Source organism: Stegostoma tigrinum, chromosome 4 (assembly GCF_030684315.1).
Source record: "Stegostoma tigrinum isolate sSteTig4 chromosome 4, sSteTig4.hap1, whole genome shotgun sequence".
Classification (NCBI taxonomy): Eukaryota; Metazoa; Chordata; class Chondrichthyes; order Orectolobiformes; family Stegostomatidae; genus Stegostoma; species Stegostoma tigrinum.
This window is the reverse complement of record NC_081357.1, coordinates 95,107,655-95,134,942: the sequence shown is the minus strand read 5'-3', so window position 1 is coordinate 95,134,942 and position 27,288 is coordinate 95,107,655. Positions and strand designations below refer to the sequence as shown.

Genomic DNA, 27,288 nt, shown 5'->3' with positions numbered 1-27,288 from the left:
CAGTTTGAGGGGAAATGGTTGAAAAATATTGTAATGGTTTGGAGAAATCACGTTGCTTCCATTCTCTGCAGGTGGCAATAAGGCCTTTAAGTTCTCAAAGATTCACCACAGGGCTTGGTGATACACTTGGCTCCAGCTTCTCTCTGCTAGTGTCCACCTCAGTTCAGTTCAATTGTCATACTCGCGCTCCAGGCAGACCGCACATGGACTTAACGTCTCACCCAGAAAGCTGCACCTCCCACCGGTGCAATACGCTTCACTCTGAACTCAGTAGCCCAAGTTCCTGGAGTGGGACTCGAACTCATGACCTCCTGAATCAGTAATAGGAGGGCCCAAAAAAATACTTTGCCCCCAAGGCATTTTGTGCAGCACACTCACAGATACACTTTAGGTAAGGTCAGCAGCTATTTGTGTGCTGCATCCTCTCACACACAGATTACAAGGTGAGCAATCAGACAATCTTTTTCTGTTGTTGGTGGACAGGGAGAAATTTTGATCAGAACATCGGGAAACTTGATTTCGCATCACATCAACCTGAGGGGGCAGAGAAGGGTTTGGTTTAATGTAGCAGAGAGTGTTGTGTGGAATTAGAACAAGGAATGCTCCAAGTACCCCACAAAGGGACTGGCCTAACTGGGGCCCATATAGGCACCCATGGCCACATCTTTATCTAAAGAAAGTGAGAGGGGTTAAAGGAGAAGCTGTTCCAAGTGAGGATGAGCTTGACCAAGCAGAGGCAAGTGGTGGTGGATGGGAATGGTTCGGGCCTTTTTTTTTTCCCCAGGAAGAAGCGGAGATTTCTATGACCAACCTGATGAGGGATGGAGGTGTTAAGGGATTCCATGTCCATTGTGAAGAGAAAGTGGGCTGCCCACAAACTGAAAATTCTGAAACTGCTGTAAATCTGATAGAAATTATGTTCTGAAGAAGGGTCACTAGGCTTGAAACTTTAATTCAGCATTGTCTCCACAGATGCTGCCAAACCTGCCCAAGTTTCTCCAACAATATCTGTTTTTCATTATTTTAACATCTTATCTGAAAATGGTACCTCCAACAGTGCAGTTGTCTCTCTGCACTGTAATGGAGTGTTCACTTGTATTTTGTGCTTTAGTCTCTGAAGCCATGGTTTAGGAATCACCCAGGTATTCTGATTTGAAGACTTACATGGAATTTAGGAGAAACATTCTCACTAAGATGGTGCTTAGAATGCAGAATAAATATTATTTGGGATATTAAATCATTGGTCAGGCAGTCACATATAAAAACCAGGTAAGGATTTTTTAAAAAAATTCCTTCATGAAATGTGTGAATAGCTGGTAAGGCTGGGATTTGTTCCCATGTTTAATTGGCTTTGACAAGGTGGCCGTGAGCTGCCTTCTTGAACCGCTGCGGTTCATTTGGAAAAGGGAAGAAACAGAAGAGGGTTCAGGGAAATGCCAATACAGGTACACAGCTCTGTTGAGGAGCCAGAGTAGGGCTGAAGGGTCTCCTCTTATGCAGTAATGTCAGTCATTCCATGAAGGAAAACAGCATTTAAAACAACAAGTCCTTGAACAATCAATCGTTTGAGAAGTGAATAGGGTACCTGAGAAGACGAGGTATTCGTTTCTGTGTCCAAGCGAGAAAAGTTTGGTGCTAATGGCCTCACGCTATAAAAAGAAATAATTTTCAATCATTCTGAACAGAACGCGGTCATTCTGACTTCCCAAATAACCAAACGTCCTTCAGCAACACCCAGAAAAGATCTCCTAACTCATAAAGGGATGGAATTAAGAAACCGCATTGAATCAAAAAAGATGACATACCAAATTGAAGTGTAGTCCCTCACCTGTCAAGACATTAGGTCCCAAAGAATCTTCCAGTGTATGAAATATGTTTGAATGCAGTCATTGTTGTAATGTAGAAAATATAACAGCCAATTTGCTGACAGCAAGCACACTCAAAATGGCAAAGGCTTAATAAAAACAGAAAGTGCTGCAGAAACACGGCAGGTCTGGCTGCATCTGTGTAGAGGGATATATAAGAGTTCTGAAGAAATCACTGGACTTGAAAACTGAAATGGTTTCTCACTCTACAGACCGTGTCAGACCTACCGAGTTTCTCCAGAACTTTGTCTTTATTAATGTATTTTAGATGTTGTTTAAATAAAAAATATTCACCAGAAATATCAGGTGCACTTCTTCCAAAAAGTAACTGTGGGGGTCCTTTGAGATGTAGACGGAGATTGGGTTGAACGTCTCACCCAAGAAGAGACATCTCAGACAGTGCAATGCTGTTGCAGTAACTGCACTGGGGGAAAGCAAACCAGATAACTTACTCATATCCCTGGGAGTGAGGCATGAAAATGAGATGTCCTGACTTACAGACGAGAGGCTTGCCCGCTGAGGCACAGCTGCCACCATTAGCTATTGTATAAATGCCTACAGAATACACCAAAATCACAAGCAAGATGTACACTATGCTAATGAATAGTCATACCGTTTTGATCTGGATCCAGTAGTAGTATCCTAGAAAGAAAGAATTAGAATTCTGAATACAGGAGCATATGAAAAACCAGTGACAACTGATAACAAAGTTTGTTTTACCCAGTCATAAATGGCACAGAAGGAGATCATTCAGCCCCTCAAATTCATGTCAGCCCTCTGTAGAGTAATCCAGTTGCCCCCATTCCTTTGGTCTACCCACTTAGCACTACAGGTTCATTTCTTTCAAGTGCCCATACAATTTATGTTTGAAATCGTTCACTGTCCATTTGGACATGGACTGCTTCAATATCTGAGGAGCTGTGAATGGTGCTATAAATTTTGCAGTCATCAGCAAAAGCACCCACTTCTGAGAAGGTCATTGATGAAGAAGATAGTTGGGCCTAGGACACTACCCTGAGGAGTTCCAGGTAAATGTAAAGTGCATCTAGCCTGCATTGCCACAATCCAGAACTGCCTTGTTTAAATTTCGAAGCATACTTTACATCAATGGCAAAAACAGGAAAACAAAACAGATGGTCAATGTGGGGATGAGAAACTGGGCATGCAGTGGGATTGGTGAAGGGGATAAACAGGTCCTTACTCCCAGCATGGAGCTGGTTATGCCCATTCTGCAGATGGGCTGGGTGCACTTGAGTTGTCCTGAAGTTGTGCCTTAATTTCAAAAGGAGAGACATGAATTGCATTTCTATAACACCTTTCACAGCCTCAGGACCTCCCAAAGCACTTCACAGCTAAAGAAGCACTTTTACAATGTAGTCACTAAGGTAAGGCAGGAAATGCAGCAGTCAACCTATGCACAAGATCCTATGAACAAAAAGTGATCAGTTAATATATCTAATGAAGTTGGTTGAGAAATAAATTATGAACAATAACAAACTTCCTCAGTTCTGAGGAAGGGTCACTGGACCCGAAACGTTAACTCTGTTTTCTCCTTCACGGATGCTGCCAGACCTGCTGAGCTTTTCCAGCAACTATATTTTTGTTCCTGATTTACAGCATCTGCAGTTCTTTTGGTTTTTATTGAGGAATAGATTATGATTTATCCACCAGGCAAAACTCACCTGCTTCTTCAGGTAATGTTGCCATAGCCCCAGAGGACCAGAACAGTGATCTCTCATTAGAAAGAGATGACTGGTGCTGAGTTTAACTTGAGAGTCACCACTCTTCAGGTGAGGCTGAGAAGGCAGGACTTTCAAGGTAACCTCAGCTACTGACATCACCCTGAATCAAAAACCAGCTGTCCAGCTCACTGAGCCAACGATCACTTCCGCATGTGTACTGTGTTTGATTAGAACTGTGCAATCCACCCAACAGGGCAGACAAAGCCTCAGTTCAATACCCAATCTGATAGGTAAGACTATGAAGCAAAATTAGCAGACTAACACAGGCAAGAGATCTCAAATTTTTTCTGAAATGTGTACTGTACCACTTTACGAGACTGAGTATCGGAGTCTTCGAAAAAGATGAAGCTGGAACCATCTGACTGTGCAGAATGCCTCCTGAAAGAATCAGAAATATATGAGGGACATTCACGGGAACTGTACTTGGGTTATAATTCATTCCCTACCACTACTTAAATATACTGCACAGATCACCGGTGGGAAATATTACTAAAACTATCTCTGAAAAAATGATAAAACATCTTTCTAAACAATGTGCGGAATGAATTTCATTCAATCAATTAAATCAGATAGAGGTGAGTATGACTTACATTTATAAAGCTGCCTTTAACATAGTAAAATATCCTGAAAGATTTCAAGGAGCATAATCAGATGACATGTGGCTCAGAGTCACGAGGAAATGTAGGAGTTCTTCGATGAAAGTACAACAATGGATACTCAAGTGTTGTTGAAGTGCATTGTGCAAAAGTGCAAACAACGTGTGCAGAAGTGCATTGTGTACAAAAGTGCAATGCATCCAATAATAGTGTATGCAGATGTGCATTGATCCTCTACATATGCACCTTCAAAGCCATTTGATGAAAGCACTATGAAGCAAACTTATTTGGAAGTTGGAACAGTGTGGTATTAAAAAGTGGTGGTATTGTGGTTACATACTTCGCAAAGGGATAGAGAGCTTTTCCTAACAGTAGAGAAATTTGCCTAGGTCCCTACTGCTGCTGTCAGGAACATTGGTGTGAATAACCTGGCCTTAGGTAAAGAGAGTAATTTTCCAGCTTGCCAATGATTAAAAATCTTTGGCAACATTGCAAATAATATGCCTGAAGGTAGAAGGACGCATAAGTAAGTGAATAAATACATGATAGATGCAGTACAGCATGGCTAGATGGGAGTATATTGAGTGCAACAGTGATGTGAAAAATGGTATTTTTTAAATGGTGATATACTGGGAATTATGGGTGTACAAAGGGATCTGGAAAGTAGGCAGGTAGATACAGCAAACAAATGGCACATTAGACTTCATTGCAAGAGAATTTGAGTTTGCAAGTAGGGATGTCTTACAAGCAGTTATACAGGGCATTGGGGAATTCACACCTAGGTTACTGCATGCAGTTTTAGTCTGCTGAGTTAAGAAAGGATATACTTGCTGTAATTTTGAATAAAGCAGAGCTTCACTAGATTGGGATAACACAGTGCGGAGCTGGAGGAACAGGTCAGGACACTTCTTCAGAAATGGGGGAGAGGTAGGGGGCGCTGAACTAAATAGGGGTGGGATGTCAGGCTGGAGGCAGTAGCTGGGATGGTGATAAGTGAGTGCAGGTAGGTAGTGGTGGGGATTGGTCAGTGAGGTGGGAGGAGTGGATAGGTGGGAGAGAAGATGAACAAGTTAAGGAGGCAGGGATGAGACGGAGGGTTGGTCATGGGATGAGGACGGGGTTGGGGAGATTTTGAAACTGGTAAACAAGGTGGAATATGAGGTACTGCTTCTCCAGTTTCCGGGTGGTGTTGTTGTGACAGTGGAGGAGCCTAGGGAGTGGGAGGGGGAGTTGAAGTGGTTTGCGACTGGGAGGTGTTGTCGTTTGTCTTGAACTGAGCACTGGTGCTCTCCAGGTGGTGAGGCCAGTGGGGAGTGTGGAGCGGATGAGGGAGTCATGGAGAGAGCAGTCCCTTTGGAAGGCACATAGAGGTGGGGAGGGAAATACATCTTTAGTAGTGGGGTCCAATTGCAAGTGGTGGAAGTGGCAGAGAATGATGCATTGAATCCGAAGATTAAGGGGGTGATGCGTGAGGACAAGGAGGATTCAGTCTTTGTTTTTATAGCAGGCCGCTCCACACTCCCCACCAACCCCCAATATTTCCCTGCAACCGCTGGAAGTGCTATGCCTGCCCCATACCTCCCCTCTCACCACCATCCCAGGCCTCAAAAAAAACCTTCCACATCAAGCAGATGTTCACCCGCACATCTGCAAAGCAGCCCACTCGATTGGCATCCCCTCTACCACGTTTCAACATTCACGCTCTCCCATGACTGACACTCAGCGGCAGCAGTTTGTAATATCTGTAAGGTGCACTGCAGCAACTCGTTAAAACTCCTCTGGCAGTATCTTCTAATCACACAACCACTACCATCTAGAACGACAAGGATGGCAGACATATGGGGATAGTAGGAACTGCAGATGCTGGAGTCAGAGTTGATACAGTGGTGGAGATGGAGGAACACAGCAGGAGAGATGACGTTTTTGGCCTAAACCCTTCATCAGGACAGGCCTTAGCTGCTGTGTGCCTCCAGCTCAGCAGATACGTCGAAATGCCACATACAAGTTCCCCCTCCAAGACATTTGCCATCCTGACTTGGAATTAAATCACCATTCCTTCCGTGTCACTGGGTCAAAATCCCAGAATTCCCTCCCTCGCAGCATTTAGGTGCCTCTATACCACGCTGTGTACAGTTGTTTCAGAAAGTAGCTGCGTACCATTCTCTCCAGGGAACTAGGGGCATGCAATAAATACCAACCCTTACTACACTGCCCAAATCCCACGAACGAATGTAAGTACAGAGCCACTGAACTCAATGGTTGCCTTCTTGAGACTACAGGTAGTGATGAGGAGATCTGACACAAATGTTCAAAATCATGAACGGCTTAAATAGCAAAAATGAAAGAAAAGCCTTTCCAATGGCTGAACAGTTGAGAAGCAGAGGCCATGGATTTAAAGTGCCTTGCAAAAGCTCCATAGAAGGAGAAACATTATTCACAATAAACGGAGATAATGGGAACTGCAGATGCTGGAGAATCCAAGATTACAAAGTGTGAAGCTGGATGAACACAGCAGGCCAAGCAGCATCTCAGGAGCACAAGAGGTGACGTTTTGGGCCTAGGGTCTAGGCCTGAAGCGTCAGCTTTTGTGCTCCTGAGATGCTGCTTGGCCCGCTGTGTTCATCCAGCTTCACACTTTGTATTCACAATAAACGGTTGGATTTTCAGATGCGCTGTGTTTGTGTAACAGAGGCAGATTGCATTGGAGCTTTAAAAAGTGAATTCAGGAAAGGAACAAAGCCGGGAGTGTGGGGTCTAACTAGATTTCTTTTTCCAAGAGCCAGCACAGGCTCAATGGACAGAATGGCCTTGTACTGTCTGTCAATTTCCTCTGATGGTTATGCAACGATTTGGGCTCAGTGGCTCATCCCAGAGTCATACCAAAAGTTAATGTCACCAATAGTCTGCATCCATGAAGACAATGACCAGAAAGGGAGATGGAATCATTGGCTAGAAAAGTAGCATTTGAAGTGGGGGAGTGAAGACATATCTCTATCTTCCCAATATTTGGCGATGTTTCCAATCATTCAGTAGCAGATGCTAGACAATAAAGATAACCAACCAGAGGCAGGGTAACTGGTAATTCTCTGCTGTGCTGGAGAATCAAAAGAAATAACTCATATAAGGGAATCATTCATTGCAATACATCACGCAATTTAACACAGGACAATTCAAATTAAAAAAAAACTTTCGAGCTTTCCTTAAATTGTACCAAAGCAATGACCAAAGCAGAAACAAAGGGTTAAGTTACAGAGTCATAGAGATGTACAACATGGAAACAGACACTTCGGTCCAACTGGTCCATGCCAACCAGATATCCTAAACAACTGTTATCCTATTCGCCAGCATTTGACCTGTATACCTCTAAACCCTTCCTAACCATGTACCCATCCAGATGCCTTATAAATGTTCAAATTATACCAGCCTGCATCACTTCCTCTGGCAGCTCATTCCATACACACTCCGCCCTCTGCATGAAAAAGTTGCTCCTTAGGTGCCTTTTAAATCTTTCCCCTCTCACTTTAAACCTATGCCCTCTAGTTTTGGACTCACCCACCTTGTCTATTTACCCTATCACATGTCCCTCATGATTTTATAAACCTCTATAAGATCACCCCTCAGCCTCTGATGCTCCAGAGAAAACAACACTAGTCTATTCAGCCTCTCCCAATAGCTCAAACCCTCCTACCCTTGTAACATACTTGTAAATCTTTTCTGAGCCCTTTCAAGTTTCACAACATCCTTCCTCTATCAGGGAGTCCAGAATTGCGTGCAGTATTCCAAAAGTGGCCGACCAATGTCCTGTACAGTTGCAACATGACCTCCCAACTCCTATACTCAAGCTGTGACCAATAAGGGCAAGCATACCAAATGCCTTCTTCCTTATCCTATCTACCTGCGACTCCACCTTCAAGGAACTATGAGCCAGCACTCCAAGGTCTCTTTGTTCAGCATCACTCCCCAGGACCTTATTGTTCAGTGTATATGTTCTGCTCTGATTTGCCTTTCCAAAATGCAGCACTTCACATTTATCTAAATTAAACTTCATCTGCCACTCCTTGGCCCATTGGCCCATCTAATCAAGGTCATGTTGTACGTTGATGTAACTTTCGTCACTGTTCACTACACCTTCAATTTTGGTGTCACCTACAAACTTACTAACCATACCTCCCTATGTTCACATCCTGATCATTTATATAAATGATGAAAAGCAGTGGACCCAGCACTGATCCTTGTGGCATACCACCGGTTACAGGCCTCCAGTCTGAAAGCAACTCTTCACCACCCTCTGTCTTCTACCTTCAAGACAGTTCTGAATCCAAATAGCTAGTTCTTCCTGTATTCCGTGTAATCTAACCTTGTAAACCAGTCTACCATGAGGAACTTTGTTGAACACCTTACTGAGGTCTCTATAGATCACGTCTATTGCTCTGCCCTCATCAGTCCTCTTCAATACTTTTTCAAAACTCAAATTAGTGAGAAACAATTTCCCATGCACAAAGCCATGTTGACTATCCCTAATCAGTCCTTGCCTTTCCAAATACATGTACATCTTGTCCTTCAGGATTCCCTCCAACAACGTGCACACCACTGAAGTCAGGCTCACTGCCTGGCTCTTCCTGACCACCTTTCCTAAATAATAGCACCATGTTGGCCAACCTCCAGTCTTCCAACACATCACCTGTGACTATCAGTGATACAAATATCTCAGCAAAGGGCCCAGCAATCACTTCCCTCACTTCCCATAGAGTTCTAGTGTACACCTGATCCGGTCCCAGGGAGTTATCTACCTTTATGCATTTTAAGTCATCAGCACCTCCTTCTCTGTAATATGGACATTTTTCGAAATGTTGCTAGATATTTCCCCCCGTTCAATATGTTCCATATCCTTCTCACAGTAAACACTGATGCTGTTTGGAACAGATTTTGCACGTCTTTCAGAATTCCATTTCCTGGCCGGATTATAGCACGGTTACCCGGGATATCTATCACAAACTTACTTTGGTGGAAGTCCGTCTTGTGAAAAACTGTTTGATTCGTTCTGTGCCAATCAGAGCCAAGACCAGTTCAGGAACAGAATTGAGGGAATAAAGAAAACGTCACGTTAGAGTTTCAGGAAATAAACCCAAATCGATGTCATAAATTGAATTACTTTATTCTAAAATTTGCATTCTGAATAAAAACCTTATCACTGTTAAAAACAAACTAACAATTGATACTGGGGTATTTATCCAGTTCAGACTGTTTTAGCAAGTGTACCTTTGGGTGTATTGGGTTTTTCTTTCCAACGCAATCACATCATCCCTGAAAAGCTGTTTTATCAATTGCATTCTTTTGGTTAATGCTGTGAGTATCCTAGCACCTACTGTCTTCAGCTAACAAGATGAGATTTAACTGTGAGATAATAGCTATAAGCATGGCAACACAGATTTCTGAAATTCTCCCTCTTCCCACATTACATCAACTTTGTAGCCATTCAGCCCAACAAGTCCACCCCAGTTCTCCATCTCAACCCTATGCATCTCACTATCAGCACATCCAACTAATCTTTTCTTCTTCAGTTCTCAACCAGCTTGCCCCTAAATGCATCATTTTTTGGATAGTAAGTTCCCTATTCTCAACACTCTCTTGTCACAGTGGGGTTCTCTTCAATTTCACTGAACACTAGAAACTTACAGCACAAAAGCCATTCACCCATCATCCCTACGCTAGCTCTTTGAAAGAGTGGTCATGGTTAGGGCCATTTGTATTTAGATCCATCACCATGCAAAATCCTTGTCAAGTACCCATTCAACACTCTTCTAAAATTATTTCACAAATTAATTTCCATCTTTTTATTCAGCCAAACTGTTCTGGATCCCAACAAGTCTCTCTGTGAAAACATTTATCCTCATCTATCTCCTGAATCTTTTACCAATGATTTAAAATCTCTGACCTCAAGTTACTGACCCCCTCACCACAGAATAACATAAGAGTCTGAACAAAATGCAATGGCTGTTGTCTAAATGGATTTGAAGAAAGTGATTCACAAAGTACTGCATAAAAGGTTAACAAAAGTAAGGCTCATGGAAGAGAAGGGTCAGTGCCAGCTTGGATGGAAATGGCTTAATGACAGAAAGCAGCCAGTCACAGTGAATGGTTATATTTCAGACTGGACTATAGATGACAGTGAAGTTCCCAAAGATCAGTGTAGGTGCACTGCTCTTTTATTTTTACAATATAGAAATAACTCGAATATTGGAATACAGAGTAATATTTCAAATGACGTGGTCCGTGAGCAAACCTGACCGAGAGGTTTCAAAAATTAGGAACTTTAGCTGCAAGGTTTGGGTGACTAAGCTGGCATTTTTCTCCTCTGAACGAAAGAGATCGAAGGACAATTTGATAAAGTAGTACAGGATTTTAAGAGATTTGCACATGGCAGATGATAAAAAAATTGCTCTAATTAGCTGATGGCACAAGGCCTAAGGGGCACAGATTTAAAGATTTGGACAAGAGATGCAGGAAAAGCGTAAGGAAGGGAGTTCTTTTCCATGGCAAGTACGAACGACCTGGAACTCACTATCTGCATGGCTGATAGAAGCTGAGATGATGAACAATTTTAAAAGGAAATTGGATGGACACTTGAAGAAAATAACCTTTTACAGTTAGGGGTTAGAACAGGGCGAGTGAATGAATTGGATTGTTTCATGGCAGGCTGGCATAGACGTCATTGGCCAGATGGATTCCTGCAAAGTAAATGACTACAGTGTGGGACATGAACCAGCTGTAGACCAAGACCAGATCGGAGTGGCAGATTCCTGCTCCCAGAGGACATGAAGGGAATTGCATGGGGAAGCTGTTATCTGTATTTGGGTGCAATGGTGATGCTGCAAACAGATTATTCGCCATACCACTCAGCCAGCTTCTATTCTAATAAATTATGCAGCCTGTTGTTGGAAGAAAGAGTATTGAACTCTGAACTTCTATCTTAAGAATTCAGCACTTAAAGCAGTAGTCTATTCCATTATGTAGCAAATGGTGCTTTTGAAGAGCCAACCTGGTGCAATGGGCAAAACAGTCTCCTATTCACACTGAAATGTTAGACATATCACAACTTGTCTGCAAGGTGGAGTCTACTCTAACATGAAACAAATGTTTAACAGAGCATATTATGCGCACGGTCCTATAGTATACAACACACACCAAGGATGCTGTCCTACATTATAACACACACTCCCACAGAACACTACACACATCAAACACAGCCCTACATTATACAACCCACACCAAACACAGTGTAACACATTCGCACAGAATACTACATACACCAAGCGCATTGTGCTACATTATAGAACATGCACTGAACACAGTCCCACAGAATACTAGACAGCTTCAGGATTACCTGCAGTTGATTTAAAGCAAGCTCTGCAGCTTTCTGTTTGGCCTCCTGTTTGTTTTTTCCAGAGGCGCTTGGGAAAGATATGCCCTTTATTACAAATTTCACAGTAAATCTGGAAAACAGAATTGCTCAATTAATGAAGAATCTTCCAAAAATTGCTTATCTGAACATACACTCACATCATCTATCAGAGAACAGTGCAGCACAGAGCAGGCCATTCAGTCCACCGAGTGTGTTCCAACTCCTCTGAGAGAGCTCTCCAATTAATCCCACTGTCCTTCTGCTCTTTACCCATAGCCCTGCAAATTATTTCCCCCTTGGAAACATTTATCTAATTCCCTTCATTGAGCTATTTTTGAAAGAGCTTTCCGCACAGTTTTTTCGGCAGTATATTTCAGATCAAATCATTTCACTTTGGATGAGAGAGAGTGGAACAGCAAAGGAGACAGAGTCACTCAGTTTGTTGGGTTAATCTAGCCTGTGGTTAGATATGTTTAACAAGGAGTCAGTCTTTCCTTTGCTGCTCTGGGCTGCTGTAAATGACAGGTACAATTGCTCACTTACTTTGGAGCGTGAGATGGCCCATGTTTATCCACTTCCACAGCCGTGCAGGACCATTTCTGTTTTTGGCAATACTCATTCAACTGTCCAATGGCATTTTTCGAGCTACAGGACTGCTGCAGGTGATTAAAAAAACAAGTTGTTTAAAAGGTGGAGTCTGTTTCTGTTCCCTCTTTGAAATTGAATAAAGATGAACTGTGTATGTCTCGGCTCAGCCGGCATTTGTGAACGTGACATAAAGCAGCATGACTGCATTGAACAAAGTGACCCTGGAGCTCTGCGCAGATTTCCTCACTTCGCGTCTGGTGCAAAAACACCTGGACAAATTAACAACAACAACTTGCATTTGTATAGCACCGAGAACACCATCAGATGATCCAAGGCACTCCACAGAAGCATTATGAAAGAAAACTTAACACACAGCCAAGTATGTATAAAAGCTGGTGACTATTTGGTTTGGTCAAAGAGGGAAGCTTTATAAAATGTCTGAAAGAAGGAGAGAGAGGGAGGGAGAAGGTTAGGTGTGGGAATTCTGGCCTGTGGTTTATCCAACTTTTTCACATGGAGTGGGTGGCTTACTTCAATTTTCCTCTCACCTGGACAAAAGGGCTGGTGAGCAAATTTCAGAATGGCAAGGTTTAGCCTAACAGTGAACAAGAATTTTGTAGTGGGGGTAGGGGACAGGAAAGTAAAAATTCCAACACAATAAATTGATTATTCAAATGAACAATTAACAACAATGTCCATGAAAAAGTGCCAAGCAACAGATCTAACTAATAAAGCCATTTCTCTCACATGTTTTTTTTAAAACCAAAAACTTATCTAAAAAGGCCTGAAATCCTGATCAGCAGGAGATCCCCTGATCCTCACTCCCCAACCCCCTTATATAGCAACTCCCACTCCCGCAATATCCCAAACTCCATGCCTGACATCCCAACTCCAGGCCCCCCAACGCTCAACAACATGACCCTCTCCCCCAACCCTGACCTCATGAAATCCCAACCATCACTCCTATATCCCCACTCCCAGCCCCCAATATCCCACTTGTCCCTGTCCCTGTCCCACTCTCCAGACTCACCAGCAAGGGTTCCAGATCCTGAGCCCAGTTAAACCAATCATATTATCCTGCATGTTGTTCCTCCAATTAGGGCTGGCCTCACTTCTGCACTTGCTGCTGATATGCTGAGCAGTCGCGGGAGGGAAACAGCATCTGATGGAGCCATAATCACAATCAGGATTGGGGTAGAATTGGCAATGCCCCAATTACAAACAGGTTTATGGGGCTAGCGGGAGGTTACTGTGCATGGAGGGGGCAGGGTCCTGGAGGGATTTGAAAAGCCTGACTGAAAACCTCAGTCACACTATGGAAAAAGGGAAGCTCTTAACTTATGGGATGCCGGTTTAGTGAGGAAATTCATAGGCATAAAAGGGATAATAAACCAACAGCTCCCATCACAGGATTACAAAGTGTGGAGCTGGATGAACACAGCAGGCCAAGCAGCATCTCAGGAGCACAAAAGCCAACATTTCGGGCCTAGACCCTTCATCAGAGAGGGGGATTGGGAGAGGGAACTGGAATAAATAGGGAGAGAGGGGGAGGCGGACTGAAGATGGAGAGAAAAGAAGATAGGTGGACAGGAGAGTATAGGTGGGGAGGTAGGGAGGGGATAGGTCAGTAGGGAAGATGGACAAGTCAAGGAGGCGGGATGAGGTGGTAGGGAGGAAATGGAGGTGCGGCTTGAGGTCGGAGGAAGGGATGGGTGAGAGGAAGAACAGGTTAGCAAAGCAGAGACAGGCTGGGCTGGTTTTGGGATGCAGTGGGGGGAGGGGACGAACAGGGTTGGTTTTGTGATGCATTGGAGTGAGGGGAAGAACTGGGCTGGTTTGGGGATGCAGTGGGGGAAGGGGAGATTTTGAAGCTTGTGAAGTCCACATTGATACCATTGGGCTGCAGGGTTCCCAAGCGGAATATGAGTTGCTGTTCCTGCAACCTTCGGTGGCATCATTGTGGCACTGCAGGAGGCCCAGGATGGACATGTCATCTGAGGAATGGGAGGGGGAGTTGAAATGGTTTGCGACTGGGAGGTGCAGTTGTTTGTTGCGAACCGAACGGAGGTGTTCTGCAAAGCGGTTCCCAAGCCTCTGCTTGGTTTCCCCAATGTACAGGAAGCCACACCGGGTGCAATGGATACAATATACCACATTGGCAGATGTGCAGGTGAACATCTGCTTGATATGGAAGGACATCTTGGGGCCTGGGATGGGGGTGAGGGAGGAGGTGTGGGAGCAAGTGTAGTACTTCCTGCGGTTGCAGGGGAAGATGCCGGGTGTGGTGGGGTTGGAGGGGAGTGTAGAGCGGACAAGGGAGTTGCGGAGAGAGTGGTCTCTCCGGAAGGCAGACAAGGGTGGTGATGGAAAAATGGCTTGGATGGTTGGGTCGGATTGTAGATGGCGGAAATGTCGGAGGATGATACGTTGTATGCGGAGGTTGGTGGGGTGGTATGTGAGAACGAGGGGGATCCTCTTTCGGCGGTTGTGGCGGGGGCGGGGTGTGAGGGATGTGTTGCGGGAAATGCAGGAGACACTGTCAAGGGCGTTCTCGACCAATGCGGGGGAAAAGTTGCGGTCCTTGAAGAACGTGATCATCTGGGATGTGCGGGAGTGGAATGCCTCATCCTGGGAGCAGATGCGGCGGAGGCGGAGGAATTGGGAATAGGGGATGGAATTTTTGCAGGAGGGTGGGTGCGAGGAGGTGTATTCTAGGTATTTGTGGGAGTCAGTGGGCTTGAAATGGACATCAGTTTCTAGTTGGTTACTGAGAGGTCTACTGGAGACTGAGAGGTCCAGGAAGGTGAGGAATGTATTGGAGATGGCCCAGGTGAACTTGAGGTTGGGGTGGAAGGTGTTGGGATTGTTGTTTATACTGGAAGGGTCTTATGTTTGAATAGTGTATCCTATCCTCATCTCCTGTCAACATTGAGTTAGGCCAGCTCAGTTTGTCATGTAATGATAATAGATCTCTCACTCATGAAAGGCTGCAGAATTGTAGATTATTATCCTGAAGGAAGTGAGCTGTCCTGGAAACACCTTTATCATTCTGGAAGTGAAGTCTGCTACACTTACATCCATACTGACTGTGGATATGGACTCATCATCTCTCTTGACCGTCTCACAAGCCTTGACTTCTGTGAGCCTAAAAAGAACAGAACTTGTATTTAAATAGCACTTTTAACCATCTCAAGATGTCCCCTGTCCTTTACAGCCAAGTAAATTTACAATGCTGTGAGGATGAAAATAAAGTGGCAGCCAGCTTGTGAAAGCAGCTTCCCAGAAGCAACAATCCTTAAAGAACTAGATCATAGGGTTTACTAATATTAGCTGAGGGATAGATTCTGTCCAGGAGAGCTGACAGAAGTTCCACCGCTTCTAGAACATAGAACATTTCAGCACAGTACAGGCCCTTCGGCCCTCGATGTTGTGCCGACCTGTCATACCAATCTGAAGCCCATCTAACCTGCACCATTCCATGTACGTCCATATGCTTGTCCAATGGCGACTTAAATGTACTTAAAGTTGGCAAATCTACTACCGTTGCAGCCAAAGTGTTCCATTCCCTTACTACTCTCTGAGTAAAGAAACTACCTCTGACATCTGTCCTATATCTTTCACCCCTCAATTTAAAGCTATGCCCCCTTGTGCTCGCCGTCACCATCCTAGGAAAAAGGCTCTCCCTATCCACCCTATCTAACCCTCTGATTATTTTATATGTTTCAATTAAGTCACCTCTCAACCTTCTTCTCTCTAATGAAAACAGCCTCAAGTCCCTCAGCCTTTCCTTGTAAGAACTTCCCTCCATTCCAGGCAACATCCTCGTAAATCTCCTCTGCACCCTTTCCAAAGCTTCCACATCCTTCTTATAATGCGGTGACCAGAACTGTACGCAATACTCCATGTGCGGCCGCACCAGAGTTTTGTACAGCTGCAGCATAACCTCTTGGTTCCGGAACTCGATCCCTCTATTAATAAAAACTAAAACACTGTATGCCTTCTTAACAGCCCTGTCAAACTGGGTGGCAACTTTCAAGAGTCTGTGTACATGGACACCAAGATCTCTCTGCTCATCTACACTACTAAGAATCTTACCATTATCCCAGTACTTTGCATTCCGGTTACTCCTACCAAAGTGCATCACCTCACACTTGTCTGCATTAAACTCCATTTGCCACCTCTCAGCCCAGCTCTGCAGCTTATCTATGTCTCTCTGCAACCTACAGCATCCTTCGTCACTATCCACAACTCCACCGACCTTAGTGTCGTCTGCAAATTTACTAACCCATCCTTCTACGCCCTCATCCAGGTCATTTATAAAAATGACAAACAGCAGTGGACCCAACACCGACCCTTGCGGTACACCACTAGTAACTGGTCTCCAGGATGAACATTTCCCATCAACTACCACCGTCTTCTTTCAGCAAGCCAATTTCCGATCCAAACTGCTATATCTCACACAATTCCATTTCTCCGCATTTTGTACAATGGCCTATTGTGGGGAACCTTATCGAGCGCCTTGCTGAAATCCATATACACCACATCAACCGGTTTACTCTCATCTACCTGTTTGGTCACCTTCTCAAAGAACTCAATAAGGTTTGTGAGGCACTGAAAAACAGTTGCAGGACTCGCTTATGCCCATGCAAGAGGGTAAATGGAAGCTTGGTTTACCATCTCGTCACAAAGATGGTACTTCTGACACAACAGCACTTCCTCAGTACCACACCAAAGTGTTGGTCTAGATTATCTGCACAAATCAATTCCAGATTGAATTTGACAGTCAAATACTCGGGATTAACACTGACCAATGCACAGGGCAGTCTCTGCTTTTGGGAGAATTGATGGAGGGCAGGGAAGGAGCAAACAAAAAGGCAGATACTTCTTACAGGAGCCATCTGGGTTAACCTGCTACAGCACCGATTGCACCAGCTCACACTGAAATCCTACTCAGTCAATACAGCTACAGGAGCATTTGCCTGCGTGCACACAAGGGCTTTCACTTTGCACTCCAGGGACTGTAGCAGGGAGTGGTCGAAAGCAGTGGGCAATGAGAGGCTAATCTCAGAATTCTATCCCCACCAGCTACTGCAGAGACAGGGCCTCTGAGTGTCAAGAGATCAAGCCAAGGATGCCAATAGAAACTGCAAGATTTTCGTTTAAGTTTCATTCAGCTCTGTGGGGGAGTAGAACATCTGTTGGGAATTCTCCGTTGCAGATCCCAGGAACATAGCTGGAGACCACTCAAAATTCCACTTGTCGTTCTTGCCTGTTCCAGTCAAGAGATGAGTGCATCAGATTAAATCAAGCAGTCCAAAGGAGGATATTTCCTCTAATGGGTAGCCAAAGTGGGAGCTATCCCCTTCAAAGCTTCACTCAATTAAACTAGGGTGCAGCAGAATGCCCTTCAAGACCTGTTGGCAATCCCAGTGCTCAAGGTACCAGACAAGAGTCCATGCCCTGGAGGTGACACAGAAAGAACATTCACAACTTTTACACAGTTGCAGTCTCCCTCAGAGCTCCACTGCCAGCCCATCCCCTGTGAAACAGCAGGGGCACTGCCCACAGGAAACAGGCAACAGGGAATTGGGCTAGCAGAGAATTCAGTATGTCCAAGTACCTGAGTCATGACAATAAGCTGGCAACTCAGCCCCCAGAATGACAAGTTGGCATGACAACTCAGGATCGAGCCAAGTACAGACATACTGAGCAACTGAAGTGGTCAGAATATACAGAGCCCAGTGAGGAACAGAGAGGAGAGGACAGATGGGAGGAGGAGAGCAACAGGAGGAAGAGAGATAGGGATGAGAGGATGGAGGGGGAGCAAGATTACAAGAGAAATGGGAGGGGAAGACAGTGAGACAGAGAGCAGGGATCAAATTGGAAAGAGGGAGAGAACACGAGGGGAAAAAGAGAGAGGACGAAAAAGAAAAGAAAGGGAGGAAAAAGGGAAGATAGAACTAAGAGACAGAATGAAGACATTGAGGTAGAGAGACGGGGAATATTAAGGGGATAAAAATAAGAAGGGACAAGGAGATCAGGTATTTTAGATACAGCTTCACCGACAAGACAAATGTGCATTCAAGTAGCAGGAGCTTGAAGGACATTCAATCCTTCTGCTCCAGCATCCAATAATTTCATGGATTAAGTGACTGTTATCTCAAATCCATGTTTCCATCTACGCTGGTAACTTTTCACCCTCTTGCTTAATCAGAATCTATCCCCCTCTTCCTTAAAAATATTCAAGACTCTGCTATGGCCACCTTTTCAGGAAGTGTTCCAAAGAGTCAAAACCCTCACAGAAAAAGTTTTACCTAATCTCTGTTTAAAATGTGTGACTCTTGATAGGGCCATATAGCCCCTTGGCACAGACCCTTGGGCCAAACTCGTCTATGCTGACCAGGTTTCCAAAATTGAACTATTCCCATTTGGCCTATATCCCTGTCAACCTTTCCTACCCATGTACCTGTCCAAATGTAACTCCTGACTTTTAAATAGTAACCCCTAGTTCTAGATTCTCTTATAAGAGGAAACATTCTTTTCCAGGTTTCACCCGATCAAGGCCACCTCAGGAGTTTGTGTTTCAATCAAGTCATCTCGCACACTTCTAAACTCTTGTGAATACACACCGAGCCTATCCAACATTTCCTCATAAGAACAACCACTCATTCCAGGTATCATTCTGGTGAACCTGATGCACAAGGACACCCTGTTCCCTCAGTATCTCAAAGCTCTGCAATCTCTCAACATTTAGATAATATTTTTTATCCTTCCTATCAAAATGGAAAATTTCACATTTTCCTACTATAAATCCATTTGCTGCATCTTTGCATTCTCACTTAACCCAATAGTGCCTTTTTGTAATCTCCTTCTCTCCTCTCCACAACTTATTTTTGGACCTATCTTCTGCATACAAATTATTTGTATAAATTGTAAAGAATAGCAGTCCTAACACCAGCTCCTGCGGCAAACCAATCATGAAATCCTGCCAGCCTAAAACTGACCCATTTATTCCTACTATCTGCTTCTTGTGAGCCAGCCAATCTTCTACCTGTTACAAATTTACACGCAGCACAGAAGCTTTTATTTTCTGCAACAACTTTTGATGTGGTACCTTATCAAATGCCTTCTGGGCATTGGTTACCTTCTCAATGAACTCCAATAGATTGGTCAAATACGATTTCCCTTTCACAAAATTATGTTGAATCCAGTTGACAATCTGGAACTTATGCCCTGCTATAACTCCTTTAATAATAGATTATAACATTTTTCCTATCACTTAGAATAACAAACAAGGAAAAGCTACATGTTAAAACAAAACCTAACCATACCTTCTGAGATTCTGGTCAGTGGAGTCTTCTGCAGTGCTCTTGTGTTGTTCTCCATCATCAACATTGAGTTTTCTAGTATTCTTGTTCACAAAGGAAGAAAACAGGAAGAATTTAGCATCAAACTGAGCTGTCTGTCTGTGACTGTCTGTCAGTCTGTGTGTATCTATATATAGTGCGTCCGTGTGTATGTCTGTCTGTCTGTATGCATGTCTGCGCTTTGTCACTAGTCTGCACTTTGTTAAGATGCACTTTCTATAAAATAGTCATTAAGCAAATAATATCATGTAAATACAAATACAAAGTTACACTGAAATTGTGAGAAATCTAAATAAAAAACAGTGAACGCTGGAAATTCTCAACTCTGAGAGCAACCATGAAAAGAAAACAGGATTCTGTTGAGTGTTTTGACCTGAAAGTTTAACCCTGTTTCTCTCTTCTAAGATGCCTGATCTATGAAGTAATTCCTAGTTTTAATAATTTCCTTTTTTAATATTCAATTAACATTTATGACATAATGCCTTTTAATTTCCTCTTGATTGTGTGGGGGCTAGTAAGTAACAAACATGTTTCAGTCTAAATAATACTGCAGGTCAGAGTGAATCTGGAAATAAATCAGAAACACATACTATACAGAACTATTGAGACTAAAATGTGAGGCTGGACAAACACAGCAGGCCCAGCAGCATCTCAGGCGCACAAAAGCTGACGTTTCGGGCCTAGACCCTTCCAATATACAAAACTATTTCTTGCTACATAGTCAATACTGTAATAGCATTAACCCATTATATCAGTCAGTTGGACTGTATTTTTCTTGTAATTCAATGTCACATTGAATTCTCATCCTCTCAAAACTAGAATGAGAAATTCCAGGTAATGACCTTTAGAAAACTGTGGAAGAACGTTACTGGAAAACTGATTCTGTGATCAGTATAACCATTTACAGAAATAAACAGTTTTCTGGCAATACGTTTCCCTTCCCACTTCCCTTATTAATGGCGGAATACTGAAGTGGTGGAATAGGTAGAGAGAGCAAGTAATCTGGTTCCAGCACCAGGCCAATGGTCCCCTGAGTTGATATGGTATAGTGTAGTGTAGTGCATATATGCGGTATAGTGTAGATTTCCTGTCTTATTTCCCATTTTTGCCCAGAATTTCCATACTGTTTGCTACAGATGCTTGTGTACTTTCACCATATAATTACACTGACCCACTACCTCATAAAGTGATGAAAGTTCGTAAATTTCCTCAGTGGCGAGTTTTGCTGCTTCGTGCTTGGCCTGTTGTTTGTTTCGACCATAGCCTAATGGATATTCCTTTTTATCCATGATAACATAGCATGAAAACCTGAAACACAATGCAAGCACTTCACATTATTCCTGTGCAATAAAGTATAAGAAAGTTCCAAAGTAATCCACAACAAAGCCACCTCAACAATATCATGACAAAAAGAAAGTAGGAAAGGCCTGTGCTAATCTAGTGCCTTTCGTAATCTCAGCACCTCCTAAAGTGTTTTACGACCAACAATTGTGAAGGATAGTTACTGTTGTAACGTAGGAAACATAACACCCCCAATTTATACACTGCTCCCACAAATATCATGGTAACATTGTCCAAGATCGGGGCATGGGGGTTATTTCCATTAACTAGAAGCCAGAGGGGATCCATTAGGTCCCCTGGTCAAAATGCAAAAGCATACAGATTTTTTAAAGTTCTTGTATGAAATGTGGGCAACACAGGCTAAACCATTGCCCATCCCTAACTGCCCTAACTGTGATGATGAGCTGCCTTCTTGAAGCCCTGCAGTCTTCGGAGATAGGTATACCCACAGTGTTGTTAAGTAAGGCGTTAAAGGACTTTGCCTAATGACAACGAAGAGATAGCTCAGTGTCAGATGGTCCAGTTTCATTCTTTTAATATAGTACTGGGCTAATGGTAAGATTCTTAGTCGTGTAGATGAGCAGAGAGATCTCGGTGTCCATGTACACAGATCCTTGAAAGTTGCCACCCAGGTTGACAGGGCTGTTACGAAGGCATACAGTGTTTTAGCTCTTATTAATAGAGGGATCAAGTTCCGGAACCAAGAGGTTATGCTACAGCTGTACAAAACTCTGGTGCAGCCGCACTTGGAGTATTGCGTACAGTTCTGGTCACCGCATTATAAGAACGATGTGGAAGCTTTGGAAAGGGTGCAGAGGAGATTTACGAGGATGTTGCCTGGTATGGAGAGAAGGTCTTACGAGGAAATGCTGAGAGACTTGAGGCTGTTTTCATTAGAGAGAAGAAGGTTGAGAGGTGACTTAATGGAAACATTTAAAATAATCAGAGGGTTAGATAGGATGGATAGGGAGATCCTTTTTCCTAGGATGGTGACGGCGAGCACAAGGGGGCATAGCTTTAAATTGAGGGGTGAAAGATATAGGACAGATGTCAGAGGTATTTTCTTTACTCAGAGTAGTAAGGGAATGGAACGCTTTGCCTGCAACGGTAGTAGATTCGCCAACTTTAAGTACATTTAAGTCATCATTGGACAAGCATATAAATGTACATGGAATAGTGTAGGTTAGATGGGCTTCAGATCGGTATGACAGGTCGGCACAACGTCGAGGGCCGAAGGGCCTGTACTGTGCTGTAATGTTCTATGTATTTCACTCATTCATTTGATACAACTTATTGTACTATTTCAGAAAGCAGTTAAAATCAGACATATTATTGTTAGTCTGGAGTCCCTAAAAGCCCTAAAGGACTTTAATAAACCAGGCAAGTTTTTATGAAAATCAACAGTGGTTACATGCTCACCATTAGGATAGCCTTTTATTAGAGATCTTACTGAATTAAAATTTCACCATGTGCAGTGGTGGGATTTGATCCCATATCCATAGAACATTAACCTGAGTTTCTGGATTACTGGACCAGTGGAATTATCATTACATCTGTCCACTCTGAGAAAGAATAGAAACCTGATTTATTTTTTGAAAAAACTAACTTTTGAGCGTGGTCCATGCCTGTGGCAAGTGATGTAAACCTGTAATCGAGATGGATGCCTTTCCTCTGCCCGTACTCATTGAGCTTGCTGATATAGTTTCCCGTGCTGGTTGGAGATATCCGAGGACCACTGTGAACAGGCTGCATCAAAGACAAATGAGAAGGTACTGGCTTTATTTTAACATGCATACACTAACCCACACTGAAGCTGCTTGCAAAGATTATCAGAGATAACAAGGCGTAGAGCTGGCCAACCTACATCAGAGGAGCATTTCGGGCCTAGACCCTTCTTCAGAAATCCTCCTCTGATGCTGCTTGGCCTACTGTGTTCATCCAGCTCTACACCTTGTTATCTCAGATTGTCCAGCATCTACAGTTCCTACTGTCTCTGAAAAGATTATCATCTGTGCGCATCAAGTATCAGATATATTCAATGATCCATTGAAGCTGATTTCATTCCTTGTGATCATCCTTGTGGCCAGACAAGTAAGGGCAAATCAGTCACCTATTTTTAATAAAGACCCCAATTCCCCATGGTTTCTAAACTAACTTCTGAGCATTGCATAAAAAAAAAAGCTGTTTCCACATATTTGGACACAGTGGCTCAGTAGTTAATACTGTTGCCTCACCGTGCTAGGGTCCTAGGTTTGATTCCACCATCTGGCAACTGGTGGAGTTTGCACATTCTCTTTGTGCCTGCATGGGTTTCGTCTTTCTGCAAGTGAATTTTCTCCTACAGTGCAAAAATGTGCAGGTTTGGTGCATTGGTCATTCTAATTGGCCCACAGTGTCCAGAGATATGTAGGTTAGGTGAATGAGCCAAGGGTAAATGTGGAGTTGCATGGTTAGGGGTAGGAGGGCTGGGACTGGGTCTGAATGGGATACTCTTCGGAGGGTCAGAGTGACTTCGATGGGCCAAATGGCCTGCTTTCACACTGTAGGGGTTTTATGGACTCTATTAAAGATAAAGAGGTCAGATTTTGATAGGAAGTGTTAGCCAAATCAGAACTTTTGAGGTCAGGTTAGAGAGTGAATTTTCTTTTATTTATTCATAGGAGTCACTTGCTACACTTGTATTTATTGCCAGTTTCTAGTTGCCTTTGAGAAAGTGGCAGTGAGCTGCCTTCTTGAACTGCTGCAATCCATGCTTTGCAGATAGACCTTCCATGCCCTTCGGGTGGGAATTCCACAATTTTGACCCGGCAACAGTGAAGGAATGGCAGTATATTTCCATGTCAGAATGGTGAGTGGCTTGGAGGAGAATTTGCAGGTGGTGGTGTTCCTACGTATCTGCTGCTCTTATCCTTCTAGACGGAAGTGGTTGTGGGCTTGGAAGATGCTGCTGAGGATCTTCAGTGAATTTCTGCAGTGCATCTTGTAGATAATACACACAGCTGCTACTGAGCATCGGTGGTGGAGGGAGTGGATGCTTGTGGATGTGATGCCAATTGAGTGGGTGGCTTTGTTCTGGATGGTGCCAAGCTTCTTGAATGTTGTTGGGGCTGCACTTATCCAGGCCAGTGGGGAGTATTCCATCACACTCCTGACTTGTGCCTTGTAGATGGTGGACAGGCTTTGGAGAGTCAGGAGGTGAGTTACTCGCTGCAGGATTCTTGGCCTCCGACCTGCAATTGTTATCAAAGTATTTGAACGACGAGTTCAGTTCAATAATAATGCCAAACATGTTGATAGTTGGGGATTCCTTACCAGTAATCAAGGTCATTGATGAAGCAGCTGAAGATGGTTGGAGCTAGGGCACTAACATGAGGAACTCCTGCAAAGATGTCCTGGACCAAAGATGACTGACTTCCTACGACCACAACCATCTCACAATGTGCCAGGCATGATCCCAAGAAGCGGAGAGTTACAATTGTGCCTTTGGAGCAGAGGATCTCAGTCCTCCCAGAACATCTGCTCAAAGTCCACTGCAGTTAAGAGTGTCTGGATCTAACTGCATGTACTTGAGCTTTACAGGTAGCTATTGACCAATATCTACCAGATCAGCAGGAGTGAAGGAAGTGCAAGAGTTTGCAAGAATGGATGGCAGGACAAGATGGGTGTTCATTCTCTACTAGCTGGGAGTAAGTATCTGTGAGGAAAGTGAATGTGCAATTTAGGGGAGGTTGATTGAGATGGAGAGTGGCAAGAATGTTGAGTTGGGCTAGGCAAGGAGAGGAAGACACCACTGGCATGAAAACGAATGGGGGATAGAGTGGGGATCAAAACACAGCCCGAGAATAATCAGATAGAACAATTTGAAACAAACCTGCTCACCTTGTGCATAGACTTCCTGGAGACACAAAGTAGTAACTCGTCCGGAATTGAATAACAGTGCTCTCTAATTGAACAAACCTTTTAAATGCATAAAAAAAACATAATTGATTTTTTTAAAACAAAATACAACACACACTACTCACCAAGTCAATGTTCAGTTTCTTTACAGCAAGTTTGGCAGCATTGTCCTTGGCTTCCTTTTTGGTTTTCCCCTTAGCTTCTGGGAATGTTTCTTCACCAATTACTGCACTGAATATGAACCTATATTGAAAGGAACATTGGAATTAGAGCAGCAAAGCACAGTTCTTTTATTCTGCCTGTACCTTTACTGATAAGTAAGATAGCTGTGAAGATTACTTGAGGAACCTCGGTATCCAAAGAGATCTGTAAATTTCTTTGTCCAGGCGTGGTGAGAATGTGGAACAAAGGAATGAAGGAGAATAGTAGAGATGCATTTGAGGGGAACTTGTGAAGGAGACCGAAAGGGAAAGCTGTCGATAGATGAACTGAAAAGGGTGGAGGAAGCTTGTGTGGAACACCAGCACTGGCATATGCCTGTTCAGGTGCAGTCACTGAGAGGAAGCATGCAGATGTAGCAGGCAGCAAAGAAGGCAAATAGTACGGTGCCCTCATATGGAGAGGATGTAAGTACAAGAGCAGGGAATCTTTGAGGTGGTAACAAGCAGGATAGATAAAAGGGAAGAATGTAATCAATATGGATTTTTAGAAGGCTTTTGACAAGATACCGCACGTTAGGCTACTTAATAAGGTAAGAACCCATGGTGTTGGAGGTAGGATATCAGCATGGATAGAGAATTGGCCAACTAATAGACAGACAGTTGGGATAAGAGAGGAATTTTCAGGCTGTCAACCTAAAACTATAGTGGAGTGCAACAGGGATCAGTGTTGGGATGACAATTGTTTACAATATATATCAAATGACTTGAATGAGGAAATTGAACATACTATGGCCAAATTTGTGGATGATACAAAAATAGGTGGGAAAGCAAGTGGTGAAGATGGCATAATCTGCAGAGAGATTATAGACAAGTTAAGCCAGTGGGGAAAAAACTTGGCAGATGGAATATAATGTGGGAAAACTTGAATTTACGCACTTTGTAGGTAGAATGAAGAAGTTGAATATTATTTAAATGGAGAAAGACTGCAGAAAGCTACAGAATAGGGCAATTTGGGAATCCTCATCCTTGAATCACAAAAAAGCTAGCATCAATGTTCAACAGGTAATAGGGAAGGCAAAAGATATGGTGACTATTATTGCAAAAGGAATGAAATATAAAAGTAGGAAGGTTTTGCTAAAACTGTAGAAGGCACTAGTACACAACAAGAATACTGTGAACAGTTTTGGGACCCTTTGCTAATAAAGATTTCCTGTCATTGGAGGCAGCCCAGGGAAGGTTTACTCGGTTGACACTGGGTTTGGAGGGATTTTCATATGAGGATAGTTTGAGTAGATTGGGTCTATACTTGTTGGAATATAGAAGAATAAGAGGTACTCTATTAAAACATACAAGATTCTTGTGAGACTTGACGGGTAGATGCAGAAAGGTCGTTTCCACATGTGGCAGAGTCTAGGGCTAAAAGGCATAACTTCAAAATAAGCAATCACACATTTAAGACAGAGATGAGAGGGAATTTCTTCCCTTGAAGGGTAGTGAATCTTTGGCATTCTTTACCACTGAGAGGCTGTTAAAGTTGGATTATTGAGTATATTGAAGACTAGGATAGACAGATTTTTAGTCAGTTAAAGAATCAAAGGTTACGTAGAAGAGGCTAGAAAGTGGAGTTCTGGATTATCACACCAGCTATTACCTCTTTGGATGATGGAGCAGCATGGGTTGCATGGCCTATTTCTGATACTATGTTTTATGAATTTATAGATGTCTTGTTGCAATTATGCAGCACCTCACCTGGAGTACTGTATATATTTTTGGGCTCCTTATCTAAGGAAGGATGTTTAAGAGGGAGAGCAACAACAGTTTGTTGTATTGATTACTGGAATAGCAGGACTGGAACAGCAACTGAATCTGTTGGGGCTATATTCACTGGCGTTTAGAAATAATGAGGGGAATCTTGTACAGACCTGTAAAATTCTAACAGGAATAGTGTGAGGTAATGCACTTTGGTAGGAGTAACCAGAAGGCAAAGTATAGGGCTAATGGTCAGATTCTTAGTGGTGTAGATGAGCAGAGAGATCTCGGTGTCCATGTACACAGATCCTTGAAAGTTGCCACCCAAGTTGACAAGAGCTGTTAAGAAGGCATACAGTGTTTTAGCTTTTATCAATAGAGGGATCGAGTTCCGGAACCAAGAGGTTATGGTGAAGCTGTACAAAACTCTGGTGGGGCTGCACTTTGAGTATTGTGTACAGTTCTGGTCACCACATTATAAGAAGGAAGTGGAAGCTTTGGAAAGGGTGCAGAGGAGATTTACTAGGATGTTGCCTGGTATGGAGGGAAGGTCTTACGAGGAAAGGCTGAGGGACTTGAG

At 43.3% G+C, this 27,288-nt stretch overlaps 1 protein-coding gene across 1 annotated transcript in view; it reads right to left on the bottom strand.

Moving 5' to 3' along the window:
• eif2ak2 (eukaryotic translation initiation factor 2-alpha kinase 2) overlaps positions 1 to 27,288 on the bottom strand; it is a 62,262-nt gene that overhangs the window by 24,411 nt on the left and 10,563 nt on the right. The window contains exons 3-13 of the mRNA XM_059645752.1: positions 24,924 to 25,041; positions 22,508 to 22,647; positions 20,739 to 20,868; positions 19,525 to 19,604; positions 15,269 to 15,338; positions 12,149 to 12,261; positions 11,588 to 11,696; positions 9,204 to 9,244; positions 3,913 to 3,985; positions 2,479 to 2,507; positions 1,586 to 1,649 (exon numbers count right to left, since the gene is read on the bottom strand). Coding sequence (XP_059501735.1) covers positions 1,586 to 1,649; positions 2,479 to 2,507; positions 3,913 to 3,985; positions 9,204 to 9,244; positions 11,588 to 11,696; positions 12,149 to 12,261; positions 15,269 to 15,338; positions 19,525 to 19,604; positions 20,739 to 20,868; positions 22,508 to 22,647; positions 24,924 to 25,041 — 967 coding nt within the window. The remainder of the gene's footprint in view (positions 1 to 1,585; positions 1,650 to 2,478; positions 2,508 to 3,912; positions 3,986 to 9,203; positions 9,245 to 11,587; positions 11,697 to 12,148; positions 12,262 to 15,268; positions 15,339 to 19,524; positions 19,605 to 20,738; positions 20,869 to 22,507; positions 22,648 to 24,923; positions 25,042 to 27,288) is intronic.